This window comes from Mesoplodon mirus, assembly GCF_964341445.2.
Source record: "Mesoplodon mirus genome assembly, chromosome: 4".
Classification (NCBI taxonomy): domain Eukaryota; kingdom Metazoa; phylum Chordata; class Mammalia; order Artiodactyla; family Ziphiidae; genus Mesoplodon; species Mesoplodon mirus.
In genome coordinates this window covers 164,673,968-164,697,852 of record NC_138979.1, presented here as the reverse complement: position 1 = coordinate 164,697,852, position 23,885 = coordinate 164,673,968, and the positions used below count along the sequence as shown (strand labels likewise).

Here is a 23,885-nt window from a genome sequence, read left to right as displayed (position 1 = left end):
CAAGAGAGGTAACAGTAACGCCTGCCCTTGTTGGAGTGTGTGTAAAGGTGAGAGAACGGTGTCATCCTAAAGCCTTCTTGCTTAATCCACCCTATTTTCAGAGGGCGCCTGGGTAATAAAGGTCAAATGATTAGATCATCCCTTCTTTTTAAAATCATGAACAGGTCCTCAAAAGTCAATGCTGCCTCAGAAAATGTAAACTGGGACCTCGTTTTCTGCTTTTCCTTCTTTTCTCAGCACTGATGTAGCAGCTTGTTGGAGCAGTAGAGGGAATTTTTTAAAAGAGAGAGAGAGATAAGGGATTTCTAAGGCCAGGCTAGACAAAAAGACAGCTAATTTAAAATACTTTGTTTTAATGAACATTGTGCACAAATCATCTAGAACTTAGTGAAATAGTATTGCTATGAAAACCAGCTATCATAAAGTCAGCTGGAGGACACTTGGACACTCTCTGGTTATCTCTGTACTGTTTCTGCTTTGGAAATATGCAAATCCAGACTCACACCATATAGCACAGTAGGGGAAAGGCCATAAGCTTTAAAATCCAGCTTTATTACTTACTAGCAATGTGATCTTGGGCTAATTACCTAAATTCTCTGAACCCCAGTTTCCCCATCTATATAAAGGAGAGATTGTTTCTACCTCACATGGTACAAGGATTGAATCAGATAATATATGTAAAATCTATAAAGTCATCCATGAACTGGGGATAACAATATCTGCCATGCAAGGTTGTCATCATCACGGAGACACAATATCCTTAGCATGTGCGTGAACTAAGGAAACCCTCAAATAAAGGGTATTCTCAATTCTGCTGGAAAGGAAAATCAATTTCTACCCATTTTAGTTGGGTGTGTAATTGGTCAGGACTGCAGAAATGAACACACTGAGGTAGTTAAGTCACAGTTACAGTTCTTTTGTGAAAAACCTCTGTCATGCAACGTTGAGAGACAAGAGGCAGAAACCACTGTGGAAAGTTCCATTTAATTCCTGTCTCTCTTATTATTTCCCATAATGCAAACCATCTTTGAGGAACTGCTTTCTATGAGGTCAAACACTATACTTCACTACACAAAATACAATAGAGAAAGTAATACATCTCTTAGCTTTGGATAAAATGAAGTGAGGAACTATAGTCCTCACAGTAAGGGAAGCTGGAGAATTACCTATTAGAAGAATTTGGCTGATGCCAAATCTTAACATATAATGACTTGAAAGGACCTTTGGGTTTTCAAGGTATCCAAACTCAAAACATTTATTGACTTACTTAAGATACGCAGCACTTGGAAACAAATCTGATCAATACATGGCCCTCTCCTACCCACCTGCCCATCATATGGGCAGAGGGACAACTTACATTTCTAGAAAAGAAGCCATTCAACTCCAAAAACAGAAGCTGCTAAGGGGCATTATAATGGAAAGCAGGGAGAGGATATTCTGATTAATCCCCTAAACCAATAAAGAGCTATTTTTTATTTCTCATGATTATGACTCATCTGCCTCACTCCCAAAAGATCAAACTTAATATGTCTTTTATAGTTGAGCAGGGCCTTTCTTAAATGAACATGCTTTTAGGGAATCTTTTCCTCTCTAGGAATACCCCTCTTGCAAATAAAGAGGAATTAGAAAATTACTTCTGAAAAGTCCATAGATATTGTTATTCTATTCAAGGGACCTTGAGGTTCAAGGGGGTGAACTCTCAGCAGTGCAACACCTCCCATGGACCTCAGGGGAGCTCCTACTTCCTCTCTTAACCTGGAGGGATGCAAAGTGTGACCTAAACCAGGGCCGTCAATCAAGTTCCTCCCTGACACCTTTGGTCATGATGTGTAAAAGCATCTGCTATGAAACAAAGCAACACTGCAGGGGTGGAAGGGAAATACACAGGAGAGAAAGCTCCTTTTCTTCCTCACTCCTCAGAGGTTTCATCTGAGAGAGAAACATGTTTATCTTCTTAGCCCACAAGAGTAACAACTGTCAGGTTCACACCTCTTCCCTCTGTCTTGGAATATGCTACTTCCCTCCTAACCACTCTCTGCTTCCACTTCCTGTCCTCCTCATCCATTCTCCACTCTGGTGTCAGAGTGATCTTGAAAAGATGAAAATCTGATCCAAGTCTCTGTCCTCCTTGCAGCGCCCTTGGGGTGAAGTCCACCTCCTTACACAAAAGGTCTGTCATCACCTGTCTCCATCCTACTGCTCCAGCTTTGTGTACATCACATCCCCACATGAGTATTATTTCAGCCCAATGGAGCTTCCTGTAGGTGCCCTAACTGGCCAAGCTCTTAAGTGAGCTTCCACCTCTCATCCATCTAAGACATGTTGCTCTTCAGACTCAGTTTAAACTCTGCCTAGAAAATATCCCCTGACTACCCACCATGATCATCATGACCCTAGACAGTGCAGCAGCCTTCTTCCACAGACACACTGCATGCTCCATGTCCACTCTAGCATAGCAGTTTTCACTCTGCACTGTAGCTACTGGCTGATCTCCTATGGATTTATTTGATGTCAGACTGTACCTCACCTGTCATCCCAGTACCTAGCTAAGTCTCTGATACACAGGAGTAGCTGAGCTCCTGTTAAACTGAACAGCACAATCACTGGAGAAGAATGAATGAATGGACGAACAAACAAACAAACAAATAAATATTTTTAAAAACACCACGCCAGCAACACAATGACGAGAGGATTCAAGCTGTTGACTTGCCCCGACCCATCTTGCCACTTCCTAGACCCACTGTTATATTTCCTTATGAATACGATGTGCCTTTACTTTTCAGACTGCCTCACTTCTTTGCCATATGTTTTTATTGTCCTTCACACTTAATTAGTCCTATCCGTGCCCACAGGTTGTAGCTGAAAAAGCCAGTATGAGTAGTAATGGTCCATACCCCAATGTCAGGAAAATAAAAAGGAAAGGCCTTCACATCCTACAGGTTCTTTTCCATAATACTGGGAAGGAGTAAGATGACTCAGAATAATTACAAAGAATAACAGCTCCTGCCACAAAGAGACTGTTAAGTCATTACAAGAATGGAAGAGAGTTTGGGTCAATGGAGTAATCACATAAAAACCATACTGATGACTAGACTGCTTCTATAAATGAGCAAATTAAGACACTCTATTATGTCCCCAAATCTATATCTACACTTTGGTCAACAATTTATAGTAGGCATAGAAATCAACTAGTTCTTTGTATGATTCCTACAAACCATTTCTCATTTGAATGGAAATTTTAAGATCATTTTGCTACATATGGAGTCCCCATGGAAGTTTCTGGGGATTCAAAATCCACACAGTTACGACCATGAAGAATGGTAAAGTCTAGGGGGAGATGCAGTTGTCTAGTTTTATCTAGTAAATCTGGTCACAAAGAGCTTTGACAACCTTGAATTGTCTCATTATAGATCAAATCCTGTCCCCTTCTCTCTCCCCTCCATTTACAGAGTGACATGGAGTAGAACTATTTGGAAAATTGAATAGAATGTCTAAAAACAACAGCCTTCCATATTACTAAAAGGACCCTACATGTTTGAAATAGAAAACTATTGTACAGCTACCTAGAACTTCAAAGTACTAATCTAGTGCATGTTCCTTTCATTAATTTTATGAAATATTAGCATATTTTTGAATCTTCTAAGAGGGGATGAAGAAGAGTTATAGTAAAATAGCTAGAGATATCTAGTTGATATCTAGCTGATATCCACCCGAGAGAGACACTTGTACTGGTTACCTTCATGACATATAACAAGTCACTGCAAAGTAAATGATCTTTTAGGTGAAAAGTAATTTTTAAAGCTACCTTTGTCTTAACCACTTCTTACAATTTGTGCTGATTGCAAATTCGCAGAGGCCATCCAAGGCTCAATTCTCCCCTTAACTATCAGCTGAAAGATACCTAAAATGCAGGTTCTCGTCTTGCTACTCTGAGTCAAAGTAGCCTGACACGACAGGACAGGTGAACCATTACAGACTTTGCAAGGTGCCTCTTTGAATGGTAGAAGAAGCAGTATCTGCAGTAGATATTCACTGATATCTAACATGCAGGCATTTTAAAGGTATTCAGGATAAAATCAATAGATCGATAGATCCTCTTCTTCCCCAAGAGTACTTTTCTTCTTTAGAATCACAAAACAGGAAATTAAAGTGCTCAATCAAAATCCCCAACAGGAGACATAAAACTCTAGAATGTTTTAATGAGATTAATATCTCCCAAATGCCTAAAAGATTTCTTTAAAGTGAGTTAAGAGAAAATGGCATTATCTTTCATAAGGTCTCAGCACTCAAAAGTCCTGCTCTGAGAAATGACCTCCCTGACCCAGAAAATAATAAATTAAGAACTCAAATGGGCTTTTTTTTTTGTTTCTCCAAGTGCTGTCTTCTGTCTCTAGTGAATAAAATAAAAGGAGCCAACCCCTCCATGGCAACTACTTGGAGAGGCATTTCCAGAAGTGGATTAATATGCCTGTGGGTAGTCACAATATAGGATGCTGTCAAACCTCTCTGGTCCCCCCCCCAAAATGGAATCATATTCCCATCCCCAAGACGCCTCGCCTTGGTTGTTATTTTTCATGCAGTGATTTGGGTTTTCTGCCACTGTTGATAAAGAACACAGGGTTCAGCTCCCTCCCCATAACTGCTGCTGTCCAAGAATTGTGACAGCTTCAAGTCCTCTAAAGATAAGATACCAAGGGTTACCCAGGACATCTTTCAGTTCAAAGTGGTAATGGGAACAAGAACCTTCTCTACCTTGCAGGTCAGCTTTGGTCAACGCAACTTTGTTAGCAAAAGAACAGAAAAGGCGAAAACAATAACCAGAGGTTAGTAAGAGGTACAGCAAACCAGGGTAACATCACAGAAATGAAAACACAATCGACATAATCAACATCACGCGAACAGACAGTTGAAATGCTCTACAGGTTCTCCAGAGACAGCACAGACAGGGGATGCACAGACCAGGTGGAGCAGGCCTCGTCAGAGCCACATCAGCAGAGCAGGGGCAGGGCAATGTTGGACTGGACAGAGCACAGGCAGTGGTTACAAGAGCCTTCCCACAACCATACAGCCAACCCCAAGGCATATGGTCCAGAAAAAGGATTTTCCACTAGTCAGGATAAACATCAAGAAATAAGGGTAGTACATGGCCAGACTGAAAGACACGTGTGCACAACCAGACGGAGCCCACAAAAATAATTCTGAACATTTAGGAGTTAAGCATGGAAGAGTCGCTTGGGAGCACTCCTTGTAACCTCCTGAAAATGCCACCAAGGAACCGGGCACTAGAATTGGGCATTTGTATGAAGGTGATTTGGGAACACCAACCATCTCAGTTGGCTTAATTTATAAAAATGTAGCCAAACCCAAATGGCTGTGGGCAAAATGGCACCAAACCAATGTCCTTTTTATTTATTGACACCAGTCTCAAAATGAAGCACATGTGCTTCTCTCAGATGTTTACCGTCTGCAGTTGTGGAATCGAATTTCTAGCCAATACATGCCTTGGTCTCTGCAGCAAAGCTGGCCTCAAGATAGAAAGAGATATTTACCAGCCAAGTACTGAATCAGACATTATAAAAAATTCCTAGTCCAAATTGAGAGGTTGCAAGTCACAGCTAGATGTTGGCTAGGCTTTCCAGAAATTGCACTTAATTTCTAAATTATATACTCTGCATATATGAGAAACATAAAATAAAAACCTAATTCAATATATTTTTTTCTTTCTTACTATAAACAATCAAGAGCCAAAGAGTAGTGGATTAATGTGTCTTTAAAATAATTTCAGACTCTTTGGGGTTAGATATAATATGGAAAATAATCCAATTGCTACTTAGGGATCTTGAGTCATTATCAATGACTTTGACACATATAAGAACATATGATATATCCTAGCCTGTGTACCCCAAATATGTTAAAAATAAAACACATTCACCATCGTGACAAGATTCAGGTTTTAGTTCTTAGTAATGAATCCTTATCCCCTACTTGTTTCCTATTCTAGGCATAGAAATGATAAATGAAGAATTGTGTTCTGTTTCCTATGACTTGCCTAACTGTCAAAGGCCTTCCTGAGGATCCGGTACTATGTACAGAGATTCACAATGAGAATGATACTTTGTTGCAGTCTTTCCAAGGTTTTGTGCCCTTCATTTCCCTCCACATCATCTTCCATAGTGCCCTAAAAAGCTCCTGGTATCTCTTATTCACAATAGTGCAAACTTCCAACGACAGTAATTTATGCCTTAACCCACTTTTTGGCCATTTTTCCTGGCCACTTAGGCTAATTATCCAAGTCATCTGTGTACAATAAACAAGGGCTTTCTTCCTTCAGAACTCATCCTCCACTTCATGCCACCCAGTGGGGTGGTCATAATGCTCCATGGGTAACCATCATAATTATCTCCATGGCAATAGAGTGCAGTGTTATTAGGCCCATAGGACTTGCCACAGATGCGGATGGTAGAGCCAGCAAGCCACAATATTCAGCTTTGAACAATCACCCATACTCAGAGGAAGGTCAGAACCCACCATAATGCATGTGATGAGTCATGCCAAACTTCACATAGAGCTGTAGGTCGGGATAGGAACATTTTCTCCAATCAGATGGGTAATTTCTTTTCCCTAATGCTCCCACAACTTCCCCTAAAGCTCTCGTAAGTGGAGTCCATTCCACCTTTACACTATACATTTTAATCCACTTTTATAAAGGTTGGTTTAGACTTCCTTTTAATCAAATGCTACAGCTTTACCTCCTTACACCCCAATTTTTTTTTTTTTTTTTTTTTTTTTTTTTTTTTTGCGGTACGTGGGCCTCTCACTGTTGTGGCCTCTCCCATTGCGGAGCACAGGCTCCGGACGCGCAGGCTCAGCGGCCATGGTTCACGGGCCCAGCCACTCCTCAGCATGTGGGATCTTCCCGGACCAGGGCACGAACCCGTATCCTCTGCATCGGCAGGCGAACTCTCAACCACTGCGCCACCAGGGAAGCCCAACCCCAATTTTTATACTCTATAGAACTGTGCCTCCGATACAGTAGCCATAGATGCATGTGGCTATTGAGTACCTTAAAGGTGTGGTCTGAATTGGGGTGTGCTACAAGTGCAAAACACACACTTGATTTTGAAGGCTCATATGAAAAAAATAAAATAAAATGTCTAACTAAAAATTTTATAATGATTATATGCTGAAATGATAATATTTTGGATATATTAGGTTAAGTTAAATAAAATGTAAAATTAAACTTAACTTTACCTGTTACTTTGTATCTTTTTTTTAAATGCAGCTACCAGGACATTTAAAATTACGTATGTGACTCACATTATATTTCTATCAGGCGACGTTGCAATGGAGTTAAATGGATAATTCCTGTTGACTTTTAAATCTACAGAACTGATGGCATGATAAAAATATTTAACATTTGAAGAGAGCCTTATACTTTTGAATATGTGTTTTTATATTATGATTTTACTAGATGTGATTAATTATTCCAGGAAAACTGGAATTTCTGTCATTCCACAATCTCCTAAACTAATATACTCAAATTAATTCTCAAATGGTGCATCAATTTCAGGACTTCCCTTAACACCCAAAAGACCTAAGAGCAGGCCGATAAGACAACAACTTTTGAGTTGAATGAAATTGTGCATTTTCAGGAGAAGAAAGAAAAGTGGCTGCTTTAAATGCTTGGTGATTCCCAACTTCCTGTCCCCCCTGTACACACACAACATACTTGGCTAACAGAATTTACGAAATATTTCTGGCTAAAAGAAAACTGGAGAGGGTTATAGGGACAATCGGCCTTATTACTAGTGCAAACTGGTAACAAGAAACTGACCCTTAGGCAAAGGAAAAAGACTTCCATACTACAAATAAGCCTGGGAGGCTGATTAGAAGCTTTTATTAAAATGTGTTTTATGATGGCAAGTGAAGGATTGAAGCTGGTTAAGAACAGGGGTGATAAATGAAGTTGAACAGTTAGAAGATGAATGAACAGGTTGGATGTGGTAAATTAATGAGGGATACAAGAAAACAGTATATTGCACAAAAAACCATGAGGCTCCATCAGACAAAAGAATACATAGGTCCTGGTGACTGATCAGATCATCCTCTTTGCCTTTCAAGTTAGACACGAGTCACCTTTTCAGCCTATCCCAGGAGTCTGGGGAAGGCTGAAAATGTGTCTGCTCTCCCCTGCTGGTTAAAACCAGATAGCTTTTATTTTAAAGAGCTATCGGACTCAAATGACCTATAAAATTCAGTTAGTATCTCAAGAGACAGTGGATTATCTACAGAAAGAGGGTGAGCGTGGTTTGTTGTGCTGCATGGTGGGCATGCAATGCTATTAAATGTCTCACATTAGATAATGTTTGTAAATAATAATCCTACCACTTATTGAGTACCTACTATATATGTACCAGGCATTCTACATATAACTCTCACTTATATATATTACCATCCAAGGTAAGTTTTATTGTCCCATTTTACAGATGAGGAAGATATCGTTCAGAGAGGTTAAGTAACTTGTCAAAAGTCACACAGCCAACAGGAACTACTACCTGGACCTAAATCCAGGTCTTTCTAACATCAAAGCCAATGCTGTTCCACTACACCACACCAAGGAACTGCCAAATGATGCCTGACATCTAGTAAGTACTCAATAACTGTTACTTCCCTTCCTCCATCATGGCATTCTGACATCATTTTCCTACCTTCTGCTCAGTTTGCATTAAATAATGCAGTCACTATTAGCAACATAAGAAATATTTTATTAATGGTGACCCTCATATAAAAGTCTCTGATTTGTACCTCCCTGTGTATTAAGATATAAATAAAAGTCCCTGATACCCTTTCAGCCATGCTGGAAGCAAAGGCACAAGTCAGGAGAAGCCTGATGTCAACGCCAGGAAAGGTCCTCTATGGCAAGTATGTGACACTGGAAAGACATCTGCCAACATATTGGACATTCCTGGAGCCTGTGCCACATGTCTTGACATACTCAGCCAGTGACAGGAGGACATCAGTGGTGATGCAATGTCAGATAGTGAATGGGATGAGAGGGGACTGGTAAACCAAGGAAGGAGGCACTGGCAGAGGCAGCAAAGAGGCTTGCGACAAGAATGTAGCTTTAAAAGAAAAAGGTTGTACCTTCACAGCCACGCTCAATCTGTCCACTCCGATGGAGGGCATCGTTGATGAGGTCTGGCAGGCGTCCATTCAAGTCCACTGATGCCAGACAGCCCTGAAAGCCATCCCGGGAGGCCACGAGCTTTGGGAGGTTGCTGTACATGCCTTGGGCCAGACCTGCCATGTAGAGGTCACCTGGAAAGGAAAATAGGTAGTAAAAGCAAATGGGTAAATGGTATGGAAACCACGTCAACAAAAGCCAAGTCATATTAGACTGTTTACTAGATAATGGTAATATAGCCGGGGTGGGGGCGGGGAACAGCATAAACAAAAGTATTACCAGAGTTTCTACATTGTAAAAAGAAGAAACTAACATTTCTTATGTGTCATTCATTTTATACACATCATCTCACAAATTTTAATCACCATATCCATTCTATGAGGTAGGTATTGTTCCCATTTTATGATGAAGTAAAGATTAACAACATTTTCAACAAAGCAACCACTTATTCAGTGCTTTTTATGTGCTTGTCACCAATAGTATGCTGAGGATTTTACAGACATTATTCCATCAAAACTCCTAATAGCCCATAAAGGTAGTAACAGTTATTATCCTCATTTTGCAAAAAAAAAAAAAAAAAAAGTATATAGAAGCTGAACAAGGCTAAGAAATTTTACCAAAGTCACCCAGGCGGTAAATGACTCAGCTGAGATTCCAAAACCTACATGCCTTCCTCTGTATTATGACCCCTCCACATTTTGACATTTATCCCCTCATCACTCAGCTCCCACATGCCCAAGGTTTACAGAGAACACAAACCATCCCTAAGGAGTGGTAGAAGTAAAAACTGAACAAATTGCATCATGTTATAATTCAATGTTGTTAAAATAGGATATGCATGATGTATCAAAAATGCATGGCACTCCTACACTGTAGTTTACCTCTGGAAACAGCCTTTCCACTGTAAGCTCTAACAAGGAGAAACTTCTTTACAAGGTTTACCTTTCAAATCCAGATTTTTGGCACCATTGATAACCTGAGTGACCACCTTAGTGTCCACTTTCAGGCTGTGGGTGTTACTGTTGTCCCGAGTGATGACGACGTTGTGCCACTGGTTGTCATTCAGGGGGCGGTCACTATTGCCTTTGATCACATTGGGGCCGTTTCCGAGGTCAAACACATAGTGTATGTACCTATGAGGAACCACAAGCACCCAATGACTTGAGATTCCCTGCAGTGGTTTAAAGGCAATGTGTACATAACTGGCATTGGGGGCTTCAAATCCCCCAAGCTAGACTGGCATCATGTAAGAATAAGTAAAGCTTGATTTAAGAATATAAAAATAATCAGTTCCTATTCTACCAGACTTCACTTTAGTTCTATACTCATTGAATCCATTTCTTTAACACTACCTAGTAAAAATCCAGAGACACAAAGCAGTACAGCTGGTACACTCCAAAACATTAGGGGGCTACATCTAAATTCACAGTCAATCATGGATCTGGTTTTTGGGTTTTGTTCTATTTTTTGCTTTGTTTTGACTACTTCCCAACACACAGTAGTAAAATATCTTGGAGCAAGAACAGCTTTTTAAAATTTGCATATATGGGCTAATGGTAGTACTGAAAATATCTGTATTTCAGTTCCTCCTATAAATTTGGTGGTTGCAGACTATACTGCCCCAGAGATAGATGCAACACATATCCTATCCGTCTTTTGCAAAAATAAGCTTTTTTCCCCATAGGTTTAAAGGACTACATTTCAGATTAAAAAGCCTGACAGTATTGAGTTAGAAGAAGATCTTTAAATAAACTCATGAATCTCTCTGCCTTCCAGTCCTAATGATTACAAAGATATTTTTAATCAATGGGGATGAGAGCATGAATCAGGAATAGAAGGTAGAGAGTAGAATAAACAGTTTTTTTCTGTGCATATTTTATTCAGGGTTTGAGCTAAGACATTTAGTATAAACTAGGCGATCTCTTCCACTTACCCCTTGACTAGCTCAACAGCAATGAAGTCATTGCCATCACCGCTATTGAAGAGAATGAAGCCATCAGCAGAGGTGGTCTTGAACTGGAAGAAGAGGTGCATGGAGGTGTAGGCCTGGAGGGTGGCCAGGCTCAGGTAGCTGCTCTTGGTCTTAAAAGTGACAGGGTCAGCGATGATGTTCCTCAGTCCAAAACGAGCCTTCAGTTCGCAGTAATCGATGTCTCCATTTTTGCACAAGTCAATGTAGAGCAGTCCATTAAACATAAGGCTCTGCAGGTGGCCAATGAAACTGGAGGGGACAACGGAGATGTAACGTTTCTCTGTCATGATACCAGTTTCAATGTTGTGGAATTCCAAGCGGGTATGGTCTCCCACCATTGTACCTGTGAAAATCATAGATGAGATACAAACAGGAGAAGTTACCATGTTTTTTTTTTTTTTTTTTGCAGTACGCGGACCTCTCACTGTTGTGGCCTCTCCCGCTGCGGAGCACAGGCTCCGGACGCGCAGGCCCAGCGGCCACGGCTCACGGGCCCAGCCGCTCCACGGCATGTGGGATCCTCCCAGACCGGGGCAAGAACCCGCGTCCCCTGCATCGGCAGGCGGACTCCCAACCACTGCGCCACCAGGGAAGCCCGAAGTTACCATGTTTTGTCATAGCACCCTTACTACATCTTTTAGGTCTAGTTTGTTTCCACACAAAATATTCAGTTCCAGAAAACGAAATACTCAATATAGTAGATATATGGCTTGGCTTCAGTCGGTGTGCTGATGACTGGCCCAGCCCAAGTTCAACGCCCTGCATCCCATGCCCTCCTGCTGTTGCTCAGAATGTCCCATCATATAAAGGAAAATATGAGCTCATGGGCAACTCAAGTTAAAGGATGAAACTATTTGTTTTCTCCATTCAGGAAAATAATTGGGTACTAGTACATACAATAAGAAGGAAAACTTTTATTGCTCTAACCCTTATAAAGATAAAATAAGCGAGCCTTAGGCATTCATTATTAATATTTCTTGGTGTAATAATTCACCACCCAGTACTTGTGGAAAAGTTTCTATTGTAGAACATATTAATTTTACCTGACCAGCAACCATTGCTTTTTCTGATAATAACAACTAATCTTCCTTTGGGAAGATACCTTCCTCACTTCACCCTTAAACCATCTGGGCTGGATGAAGACGACCCCATCCCAGCCCCTGAAGTAATCAATCTACCCAGGCAGAACCACTCAGTGTATTTTTCTCTCTCTAGCCATGGAGTATGGTCTACGGACTAACAAAGTGGTCTTCGAACCTTAGCATGCATCTGAATCACACAGTTCACTGAGCCCCACCCTTAGAGTTTATTATTCAAAAGTCTGCAGTGTAGCCTGAGAATCTGCATTTCTAACAAGTTTCAAGGTGATGCTTACATGACTGGTCTAGGGACCACCCTTAGAACACTGGATTAGCAGCAACCCTAGTTGGTCCAGAAATATTCCCCCAGGGTTTGTGCTGGAACACTTAGGAAAGAGACGTTCTTTGCAAACAAGGCTTTCTGAAGGGGTAAGAAGAAAACCCAGGGCTGCTGGAGGTCACGTGATAACTGGAGGGCTAGGGCCTCCCTGGGGAGACAGCTGACCCAGCAGACAACCACAAAACGGAGAGGAACAGTTTCTGCAGGATGATGTCATTTGAAGACCTGGATCTAGCTGGCCAAATCTGGACTTTTAAACACTACATGGCAATAGATTCTCCTTTATGCTTAAAGCATTTGAGATGGGTGTCTGACATGTGCAAGTAAAATATCTCCAGCTGATACAAATAAACTATTAGACCACTCATTACCTGGCTTACCCAGAAGTAGTGAGAGGCTGGGGCAAGGGTAATGAGGTGGGCTTGAAATAAATACAAAGAGACTGGAAACTTTAGTAACAAAGTCAAGGAAAACAGCATTAGTATGGCCAGAGTAGAAGGTGGCTCTCTCACATTTATTTGGATAAATCATATTAAAATGTAACAAACCATGTCCTAATGCCCCAGAGGTAGAAGGAAGGGAAGGGGAATTCCCTCTTCCCTCCCTCTCCTGTTGTTATCCTCCACTTTGAAGAAATTCCATGAGCAAGACACTCCTAGAATCTCTTACTGCCTCTTTTATCAATTTCCAGAGGAAAGGAAGTGACAAAATCTGAAATATTAAGGATAGTCTGCAAAGAGAAACCATATGTGCATAGCTCAGCCTCTGGCATGTCCTTTAAGGGAGCAAGCTGCCTTCAAGAAACACCAGTTTATCTCACTCACTCATCTGCAACATGGGTGTTAGAGGAACAGGCCTTGCTTCAGTCCTACCCCAGTCCTGAATTAGTTAGTGTCTGAGTGGGCAATTCTAATTCTGAAATTCAGTACATGTAAACCATATATTTAAACATCAGTGTTATCACTAATAAAAATATCTCATTTCCACCAGACTTGCAATTGTTTTTCTCTATTGGTATAGAACTCAGGTAGCAAAAATTAAAGGAGGGGAGGGGATCGTATTTTCTTGAGTCCTTAAACTTCAGTATCTGGGAGCTTCAACCAGATCACACCCCTGGATGCTCAATATTAATTTCATCCCTTTGGGAGCATACACAGACCTAATTCAAAGAATCGCTCATAAGCACAAAAATCAAATTTACATTTTATGAGCTTCTATGTGATGTTCTGACAACTAATGACAAATCGTTCTCTTAATATAAGCAAAAATAAAATAATGATGTTGGTTAACTTACATATAAAATTGTAACAGAACAAAAATCAAAATGCAACATAAATCTGCTAATGATTGAATAACTAGAAGAAAGAATCACTGTATAAAATTACTTAGCATTAAAAATTGGACTGGTCATGAAAATGCAAACTAGCATAACCTAAATTCACATGATCTAGAACAATGAAGTGACTGAAACAAATACCCTATGTCAATTTGGCTACAGCTGTTCATACCAGGGCTGGAGGCTGAGAGCTGGGACTGGAGGATGATGGGGAGGGGAAACCACAGCCAATCTCGATAAGGACACAGGAACTTAACGATGATGCCGCTGGTAGTCCTGCTCATTCTTATTTTAGTGTTAAAAATAAAAAAGATCAGGGCTTCTCTGGTGGCGCAGTGGTTGAGAGTCCGCCTGCCGATGCAGGGGACGCGGTTTCGTGCCCCGGTCTGGGAGGATCCCACATGCCATGGAGCGTCTAGGCCCATGAGCCATGGCCACTGAGCCTGCGCGTCCGGAGCCTGTGCTCTGCAATGGGAGAGGCCACAGCAGTGAGAGGCCCGCATACCGCAAAAAAATAAAATAAAAATAAAAAAGATCAGTGATGAGAAATAAAAAGTGATAAAGGGGTGATCCCTGGTGAAGACTGGAGCTCAAAAAAAAAATTCGAAGAGACAATTTTAAAGTTAATTGGGATCTTTTAGAGAAAAATAGATAAGTTTATAGATAAATCGGCCCCTAAAATTGAAGGGTTAGGAAATTCTGCTCATTAGAACATGAATTTCATAAAGCAAGAAAATCATGTACAGTGTTGACTGAGCTCTTCAAGAAGAGCTTGAAGAAAGGCTTGGACAAGTAAGAGAAGGGAAGCTAACAATGAAATTTGAGAACTTAGCCCAGGGATGCAGACTGATTTAAAATTCAGGATAACTCAGAGAGCTTCAACTTGAAGTTGGTGGGGTTAGGGGGGCGGGCAGGGGAGTGAAGAAGGTGACCAAATTAGAAAGGGGCCAAATTAGAAAATGAACTAGCTTCACTATGTGCTAAAGGAACTCACTTGGCTGCAGATAGAGATTCCAAAAAAAATGTATGCTATTGCACCTGGAAAATGCACTGAAGAGATTGCTTAAGTTTGAAACTTGTGCCAAACTAAGCAAATATATATATTTTTTAAAATCTGTGTATCACCTAAGCAAAATTAATAACCGGGAACCTTTTCACTCATCTCTTCTTTTTTTAGTCATTTCAATAAAATAATCTTTATTATGGTGTAGTATGTAATGTTAAAGTTACAATAACACCATCAATTTAGTTGTATTATTCTCTATAATATTCTTAGGTTTCTCAGGCAGGTGTTACCAATCTGCTTTTTGATGTTGCTTCCCAAAGAATGAATGAATCAATCAATCAATCAATTTATTTATTTCTAGGAGATGTCCCTTTATAATTTTGTTTTATTTTTTTATTAATTTTTATTGGAGTATAGTTGCTTTACAGTGTTGTGTTAGTTTCTTATTGGGACTAACATATATACACTACTATGTATAAAATAGATAACTAATGAGAACCTATTCTATAGCACAGGAAGCTCTACTCAATGCTTGGTGGTGACCTAAATGGGAAGGAAATCTAAAAAAGAGTGGATATGTGTATACATATGACTGATTCACCTCACTCATCTCTTCTGAATGCTGTCTTAAATTAAAATTTCCACTTAAGGGGAGAATGTATGCATACTTCACAGCAGCTGCTTTCAAACTTTGGAGGAGAGACGAGTAACTTGGGAGAAGCATAACAAGCAAAAACCAAGACTACTGAATAGTCCCTATATTCCAGGCATCATGCTATGTACTTTATAACCACCATCAAATGCTACTATCACAATAAAACTGTAGAGAGGCACCATTGCCTTGCATTAGAGGTGAAGATGCTTCGCTTAGAGAGGTTAAACTTCTATCAAAGTTCATACAGGTGATAAATGGTAAACCCCCAAATTGAACACAGGCATGTTTCAGTCCAAAGCCCATATCTTATCTTGTACACTATACTGTTTCTGGAGAAAAAGCTTGACTCATTCCTTGCATTATTGCCCAAGAAAAGCTGTAGGTGGAATTTAGCTGGTGAAATTTCCATGCAGAAATTGTGATGAGTTCACACTCCTTTTCAGTGGCCAAGTATTATAGTGTCATTCCATCTAATTCACGGGTAATGTATCCAGCACCTTCCCCAGAACAGCCATGCTGCCTTGACTCCTATTCACACATTCACTTCCATAGTTCACTGATGGCCAGCAAGCAGTTTACAGACCAGCCTGACTCAGAGTATTGAAGTTTGTTGAGAACATAAACCTACTCAAAATTTTGGCTAAGTTCAAGCTGTAGCTTCCCCCACAAGGCATTAGCATATAGTGGATGAGCATGTAGGCTCTGAGGCTTGACTGCCTGGGTTCATAACTTTTCTGTGCCTCAGTTTCCCTGTGAAATCAAGAGGAAATTATCAGGGTTAAATGTATCAGTACATATAAAGTACTTAGAACAGTGCCTGTTAACTATTACTAATTACGCAGCTTTCATTTGTTTTCCTTTCTCTGAACTGTGTTAAGAATTTCCTGGTGACTTCATTTATTGCTTTCTCCCTTTTACCAGAACACAAGCTCTTTTTAAGTAGGGACCACATCTTGCCTCTTCTCTATGCCCGACAGGGTTTGGCAAAGGAGCCCAGGCACAGCAAGCATCCCTCACATCTGCGGAAGGAGGCTGTATTTGAGACATCTGCTTTGGAGTCACCACTAAGAGCAGGCCAACACTGGGAGCTTAGCAAAGACATCGGGAGAGGCTTAGAGGAGGCAACTTGACCTCCCTTGGCTCACAGACATGGGGAGAGAAGTTAAGAAAACTTAAAGGCTTACCAAGCCTTAGTAAAGAATGCATGTTTTGCCCACAATCCTCCAGCTCTACCACTCTCACACCCTTTTCTCCTCGATATCAACATTTTTCAAAAGTATATACTGTAACATGCTTTAGTAATTTAAAAGAAGTTCTGGTGCCAAATAAATAGGGCAAACACTGCATATGTAATTACTGATGATGATCAATGTATATTAGCATATTAAAGGCTCCTAATAGGTCTTTCAAGTAAGAATTCCACTTCATTTTGTTTAACCTAACATTTTCCAAATTGATCTCATCCCTTTTTTTTTTTAATTAACATGAGAAACAAGTTTTTCTTGGAAAATAATTTTTACAGCTTGGCACTGTACATGCTATATAGGATGAGGGAAGGAAAGGAAAAAGTCAACATGGACCAGAGGAGTCAGAAGAGAGGTGAATTTCTGTACCAGCAAGAAGTTCTAGGTGGCGCAGGTGGTCCCTGCAGTGTCAGGCCCTAATGCTGAGGAGCTAACCCAAGGGAGGTATTCTTTTAATTTACTCTTAATCATAGAAATCCAGCTCAATCAATCAATCCATCCTTATTAACTGTCAACTGAACTTAATATTTTTCCAGGAACACGTTATATTACAATAAATGAAAACTGCCAGGCCGAGGACTATTTCTTTCCTTGCTTTAGATTTCTTATACGTCTGACCTATTCTTTGCATCATTTCTACAAACTAGCTGAAAATCTGACCTCCTGGGCGACTTTAAACAGCATGAAAGGCATTACTAAATAAGCCAATAAGACACTACTTAATAACCTGAGGACTATGTGGTTTTTAGTTTCATTGCCTGATTTTATGACTTCTGTGAGCTAAAATTAAAATTCCCAAACCCCTTATCACTGTAAGAAGCAATCCAAGGTTGTGGCTCATAGGCAAAATAGCTCTTTTCTTCTCCCAGGTTTCTTTATCCTTATGGCTGCTTTTTTTTCCATCAGCAGCAAAGTAGGGGGTAAGGCAGAAAATGAAACAGCTTCATTAATTTCAAATATCAAATTACTGGATGACTTGGGCATCCACGGTTTAATCCTGCCTTTTAATTATTAGTGGTAAGAGAAAGCACACTTAAAATTACCTTTACTGTAAAGCTTCTAAAAAAGAATAATGACTGAGGGAGGCATTACACATTACTGTACCCTCAGTCCTGCAGTTCTTTATGACTGTAGATTTCAGGGTATATAATTTCCCTATGGAAATAAAGGGAACTTGCTGTCTGGAAAGAGCAGGGTGAGGTCGCCATCTAGCGGTTATTTATTGAAAACACGCTGCAAATAGCACTGTTGGCTTTACTGGGCTAAACCCAGAGGAGGCACCAAGGGACGTGAGATGTATCACTGCTGCCTTTGCAGGCTGGTCTCTGCATTCCCTCACGGGGGTTTCTTGAAGAATTAATTCAGGTTGGCTGTGGGTTCTAAAGCGTACAATCATTCTGCTTATTTTCATTACATAAAGCTAAGTTACCCTTCAGGCATAGAGAACAGCAACTGTTACCTCCCACTACTAAGTTATGTCTATGTACAATTGGAGGGTGTTGGATAATCACTGTAGTTCTGTTTATCTTCTCTTTGGGAGGGAAGGGGTTGGGTACTGTTGTGTACCTACCGGAATGTATTCCTCACCTCACCCCAATCCATTCCACTGTATTTGACCTATAGTGTAAGACACATCATTTTCTTAGGATGAACGGGAAGTCTGACAAGCAGCTTGATTTGGTCACATCACACAGACATGAATTTAGAGCTTACGCACACAACTCCCTCTAAGTTCGTGTTACTCTTACGTAAAATGACACAAGAACTCTTAAGCTGCAAGGCAATGGTGCGCTCCAGAAGATTACAGGAGTTGATATGTGTACAATGGCTAAACCAGCACCTAATGCCAGCTGGTCACTGGACATATGTGAGCTGTTCTTGCTCCTTCTAGACTCTCCTTCATGACTCGTGCACACCCATACACACAAACACACTCCTACCTGCACAAACACATACATGGCTCACTATAATTCCTCACTCCAGGAGAACAGAAGCTCAGGCTCATGAATATAAAATTAAATTACAGAACCCAAAATTGCAGAAACTTTATTCTGAAAATAGTCTTAGCAATAATAGAATTTCAAGGTATAAAGCATTTTAGTGACAGTGACTGTTAAACCCGAAGGCTCCTGACTCTAACCTGTCTTATTCACAGAAGAAACTGTAGACATGGCTTAGGCCACTGACTTCATTTGACAGGTCCAGAAATGGTAAGTGACTTTCCCAACATCCTGATGCAGAGAATCAGTACCAGGGTCCAGGTCTCCTGACACCAACAGCATTCTGCGTAATACCCCATCCTGCCCCATGTTTCTCCCTTCCCACATGGACAAGAAGTTCTGCATAACAGATATGCACGGCTCTCAAATATTGGAGAGTAAAAATTTTAGAATGCAGCACCTAAGATGCACTTAAAGATGCCTTCTCTCTTCTGTCCTAGATCTTATTAAATTATCCATCAAATTCTGCCCAAAGATCTACCTTCCTAAACCACTCCAGATTTCTCCAGCCCAAACTGATAACTGAGAAAATTATCTTCTGATTGAAAATTATAATCTTACACACCTAAATTAGAATTTCATTATATATTCCTTGTCTTATTTTCAAATTCCCGAGTCCTATCTCATCTACAAAATTGGTTCACTGTTGAAGGAAATAGGTAATTTTGTTCTTCCTTTTTATCTTCTACAATCCCTACCACATTCCTGAAATGTAACAGGCTATCAAGAAATACTTACTGCTTGTGTGAGGGTCTGAATGTTCCTTTACGTTTGTATGGATTCATTCACTATTCCTTGCCCTCCTAGAATGTAAATTCCACCAGACCAAGGACTTGTCTAACTGTCCACCACCACATTCCCAGTGCGTTCTAAAGCAGTGCTTAGTACAGAGTAGGTACTCAATTAATAATGATCAAATAAATTATTAAATAAATGAATAATTATTCAGCACCTTCTAAGTATCATGCACTTACTTCGGTACTTACTTGTACCTATAATGTTCTGAGTTTCTGGTTTATCCATCTCCCTCTACTAGAGAGTGACTCATTCAAAAGGGGAGGAACTGGCACTTTGAAGGATGATTGATAAGTGGTTTTTGAGTAACTGAATAATAGAAGGATCTGTAGAACTCTAGGTCTGTTCTCCAGACACATACTCTATGCCTAAGGAGAGAGCCCCATCAATATGTAACCACCATAGTGGATAAGTTCTGTAATACAGAACTTATCAATGAAAAGGGATTATGAAAATATAGAGGAAGATCTTCTTAGTCTTACCTGAGCCTGTCACAGAGAACAAGACATGTGACTTCTGTTTAGCAAAATACAAGGTTTTCAAACACAACACTTTGCTCACTGAATGACCAAGAGGAGTCTGAGAGCAAAGAGAGACAAATTCACTACAGCTGTACTCACCCTCAGCCACATCATCGTCCACGGTTAACTTAAGGCTTTTTCCTCTCCGCACCACCCGAACGGTGTGCCATTCGTTGTCATTGAGCTTCTGCCCTGCATACAGGGTCTCTGGTCCTTTGCCTAAGGGCAGTGGTAAGTGCCAAAGTTAGAATCAATTCTAAAATTAGTGTTCATGGCATCAGAGTTGTCAAAGCCACACTGGTGCACATGACCCAGTAGCATTCAAGGAATCATATCCCTCCAGAGCTCATCTGAGTTTCACTGATCCAACAGGGTCCTCCACAGCAGTCCCCAGTGCAAAATCTCAACTGAATCATAATGGACAATAAAAAATAAGTGCCCTCCTTTATCTAAAGGTGCAAGATATTTAAAATGCCAATGGCAATAAGCAAACATTTACAGGAAACAGTAGTCAGATGTCATTTTGTTTCCTAAAGTCTTAGACTTCAGATGAATTTCTTGAAGATACAGGAAATTCATCATACATTCCTTTAGAATCATTTGGTCACTCAGGCATAATACACCAGTCTGGCTTTTGGAGAGTATCCACCAATTCGATGAGAAAAGAGCTATGCTTTTAACTTGACATTTCCATTAACCCATGGTTTTATCAGAATTCAGTGACCACAGAAATCACGACAGTAACTGTTACCATAATAATAATGTCAAGGCTTAAAACCCATTATAAATAATGCTCCTGAAGGGAATATGATGGGCCCCAGACTTATTCATTGTTCATCATCTTCCAAAAAGATCCAAAGACTTAAAATATGAAATAATGCAAAATTCCAAAATTGAACCTGTTTAGGTCAAAAGAATATTCAGTAAAATGTGCCACTAAATAAAGGAATAAACCAAGTTGCCTCAAAAGATCCATGACCAAGATGCTTAAGATGGTGTTCAAGTGAAACCTAGGAAGAATCAGATGCAACAAGAAATTATGGTATTTAGGGGCAGAAGTTGGCAAGACAAACACTGAGGCATTGAAACATTTCAGTTAGTGATGAGGGGGAGTGGAATATAATGTTTCACTCGCCATTGAACTGAGATGTAAGTTGAAAAGACAAAGAAGATTGCATAGAACTAGAAAACTTGGAACAAGTTTGCTCTCTCTATATAGATAGCTGATCCCATGCAGAAAGATACTGCTTAAATCTTCCTACATTAGTCAGTCAATATATGTAAAGCCTTACTTCTGGAAACAACTTGCAAAAAAAAAAAAACAAACAACAGTGAAACAGGTAACTGGGCAATACATCTCTATGGATGTTATGCATCTGCAATATTTCAGAAGACTACACACTTGGCTCCAACATATAGGAGCACAGGACCAGGTACATAGTAGTGCTTTAATGAGAGCTTGTTGAATAACTGATGTCGACCTATGTCTTTACTTCTTTGGAAACCATCAAATAAGGTCAATATACTTTTATCTAGGTAATTTTGAAACTTTTATTATATATCTTTCCTTAACCACTCTCCCCACTCCTCTAGCTCCAAGACTGAAGATACTATATATCGTTTAGGGGAGAAAAGAAAAAAAGAGTATCATTTGGGTAGAGATCTTTTAAGCTAGGTCATTTTAAATTGGATCCTTTAATTTTGAGTAATTAGTATTTCTATTAAGTGATGGTTATAAGAGTTATGACAGTAGCTGAAGTCTGGGGAAATTTCCTTCTTGAAAAATAAACAGGCTTTCCAAGTGGAAAGGTTTCTTTCAATCACAATGTATTCAGCGGGTAATTTGTGTTTAATATTTTTCAGAATGTACTTATACCCCACGTGCAATCCATAGTTACAAAAATCCTGAGAATTCCATGAAGAAACTTAGAATGGACCAAATATACCCAGAACTGAGTAATGATGCCATGAGACCAATGAAAAAATTAATTCTACAACAAAAGATGTAATACACAATCTTAGCTTCTCTTTGTGGGTATTCCTGTCTTTTATGTTATCTAAAATGTATACACAGTAACAGGCTTTTCCCTACATTTCAACTGATTAGATAGCACTGTTCCTTATCTCATTAAATTCAGGTCTATGAGTGATAACAACAGCACACTGTGTGGGCACTGGGAGAAAATGGACCCACATCTTGTGGGTACTTTGAAGCAAGAACAGATGTTCTCAGAAGAAACAAATCTGCCTTTGTTTTTTTATGTTTTTATCCTCTTTATTCTACATGCAAATGCTTCAATAAGAAAGAAGAAAGTAAAGAAAGATGTGGAAAATATTGGCTACGGAGGCAGAACTGCTACAAACATAGGCTATTTAAAGAGCTCTTATAGGTGGCATCTGTTCTTTAGACAATTTTTTGCACATCGCTTAATTTTTAGGATTGGGAATAGATAAGAGGGAAAAATACTAACACAAACACAATCAGCTTTAGGACATTGCTACATTAGTTCCATATCAGCCATAGAGATGTAAAAACAAGCTTTGCCTCAGCCCAATATGTGTTAAATGCTGCTGATATTTTGCAGGTACTTCTGGATTCCTTGAAATGTCCACTATGGTCAGATTGAAAATTTGACTCTAAAACTTCAGGATGTGATGGCCTGTGACCAAAAATGTGAAAAAAAAAAATAACTGAAACCTCTCATACCCTACTGCTTGATTACACTTTACCTCCCGCCCCACTAATCCTCATTACTCTAAGAGTAGAAAAAAGACTCACACTCATCTCCATAAAACGGCAGGGAAATGAGTATTGTTTGATACTTATCTTCAAGCAATAAATAGAGAAATCTCAGTGAGCTTCTGGAAAACTCTCAGCCTCCAAAAGTGGAGAGTCAATGGCATTTATCTTTAATCAAGTGAAAAGGTCAATTTGTCCTACTAGAAGGAAAATGAGGTTTAAACTCAGCTGGAAATGTTCACAAATAGAGGGGAAGGGCAAATCTAATCTGTAGCCTAAGGATAAAAATGGATTGGTAAGTGATGCAAGATGCAGACACAAGCTGAAAGTTGAAACATACAGATGGATAGGTTTTAGAAATAAGAGGATTCAGTTTGGAGCAACTTCTCTGGAAGATTCAAGCACGAAGCATCAGTAAAACAATGAATGTGAAGAGTTATTTGCTGTTAAGTAAAGGATGGTCCAGATAAGAAGGAGGAAATCATTTTGTAAGTTGCGATTTAAAAGGGAACTGGTGAGAACTTTAAAAAATATTATCAAAGCTATCAATTATCCAGCACTGTCCGCTTTCTGTTTAGCAGCTAGGAGAAGTATGATCTGCAATTGGATACATATTGGATGCATGTATTAGATGCATGTTTCCTTCTTCTATAGTTTAAGTAATCAAGATGGATCACAAAACAATCTTTTGATTCCCTATAGGCTGCTTAGATCATTAATGTTTGATCTAAATACAGAAAACTAATAAGTTGTCTGACACCCTGTAGTTGAATTTCCCAGGTAATGACACCCATGACTGGAGTAAAGAAGCAAAATTGCAGATGAAGATTTCTGGGATGCAGCAGTCTGTAGCAGTGGAGCACTGAATCATTTGTTATTGTAGAACAGAGAGCCTTCAATGAATCCTCTGGGTAACACCACACAAAGGCCCATTCAACACAGCCTCACTGCAAACTCATGTAGTAACATATTTTTTTAGTTAAGGCTGGTCTCACAGAAGATCCTCTGATGAA

General features: G+C 39.8%; 1 protein-coding gene across 14 annotated transcripts in view; it reads right to left on the bottom strand.

Moving 5' to 3' along the window:
* Nucleotides 1-23,885, bottom strand: part of NRXN3 (neurexin 3) — a gene marked incomplete at both ends in the record, with an annotated part of 1,625,679 nt that overhangs the window by 885,590 nt on the left and 716,204 nt on the right. For 8 of the 14 annotated variants that reach the window (XM_082616783.1, XM_082616788.1, XM_082616787.1 and 5 more), the window contains 4 exons: nucleotides 9,145-9,318; nucleotides 10,127-10,317; nucleotides 11,118-11,499; nucleotides 20,232-20,351. In XM_082616783.1, the coding sequence (XP_082472909.1) occupies nucleotides 9,145-9,318; nucleotides 10,127-10,317; nucleotides 11,118-11,499; nucleotides 20,232-20,351 (867 nt within the window). Of the gene's footprint in view, nucleotides 1-4,752; nucleotides 4,780-9,144; nucleotides 9,319-10,126; nucleotides 10,318-11,117; nucleotides 11,500-20,231; nucleotides 20,352-23,885 lie in introns of all 14 variants that reach the window. The other 6 variants (XM_082616773.1, XM_082616786.1, XM_082616784.1 and 3 more) reach the window with 1 other exon arrangement.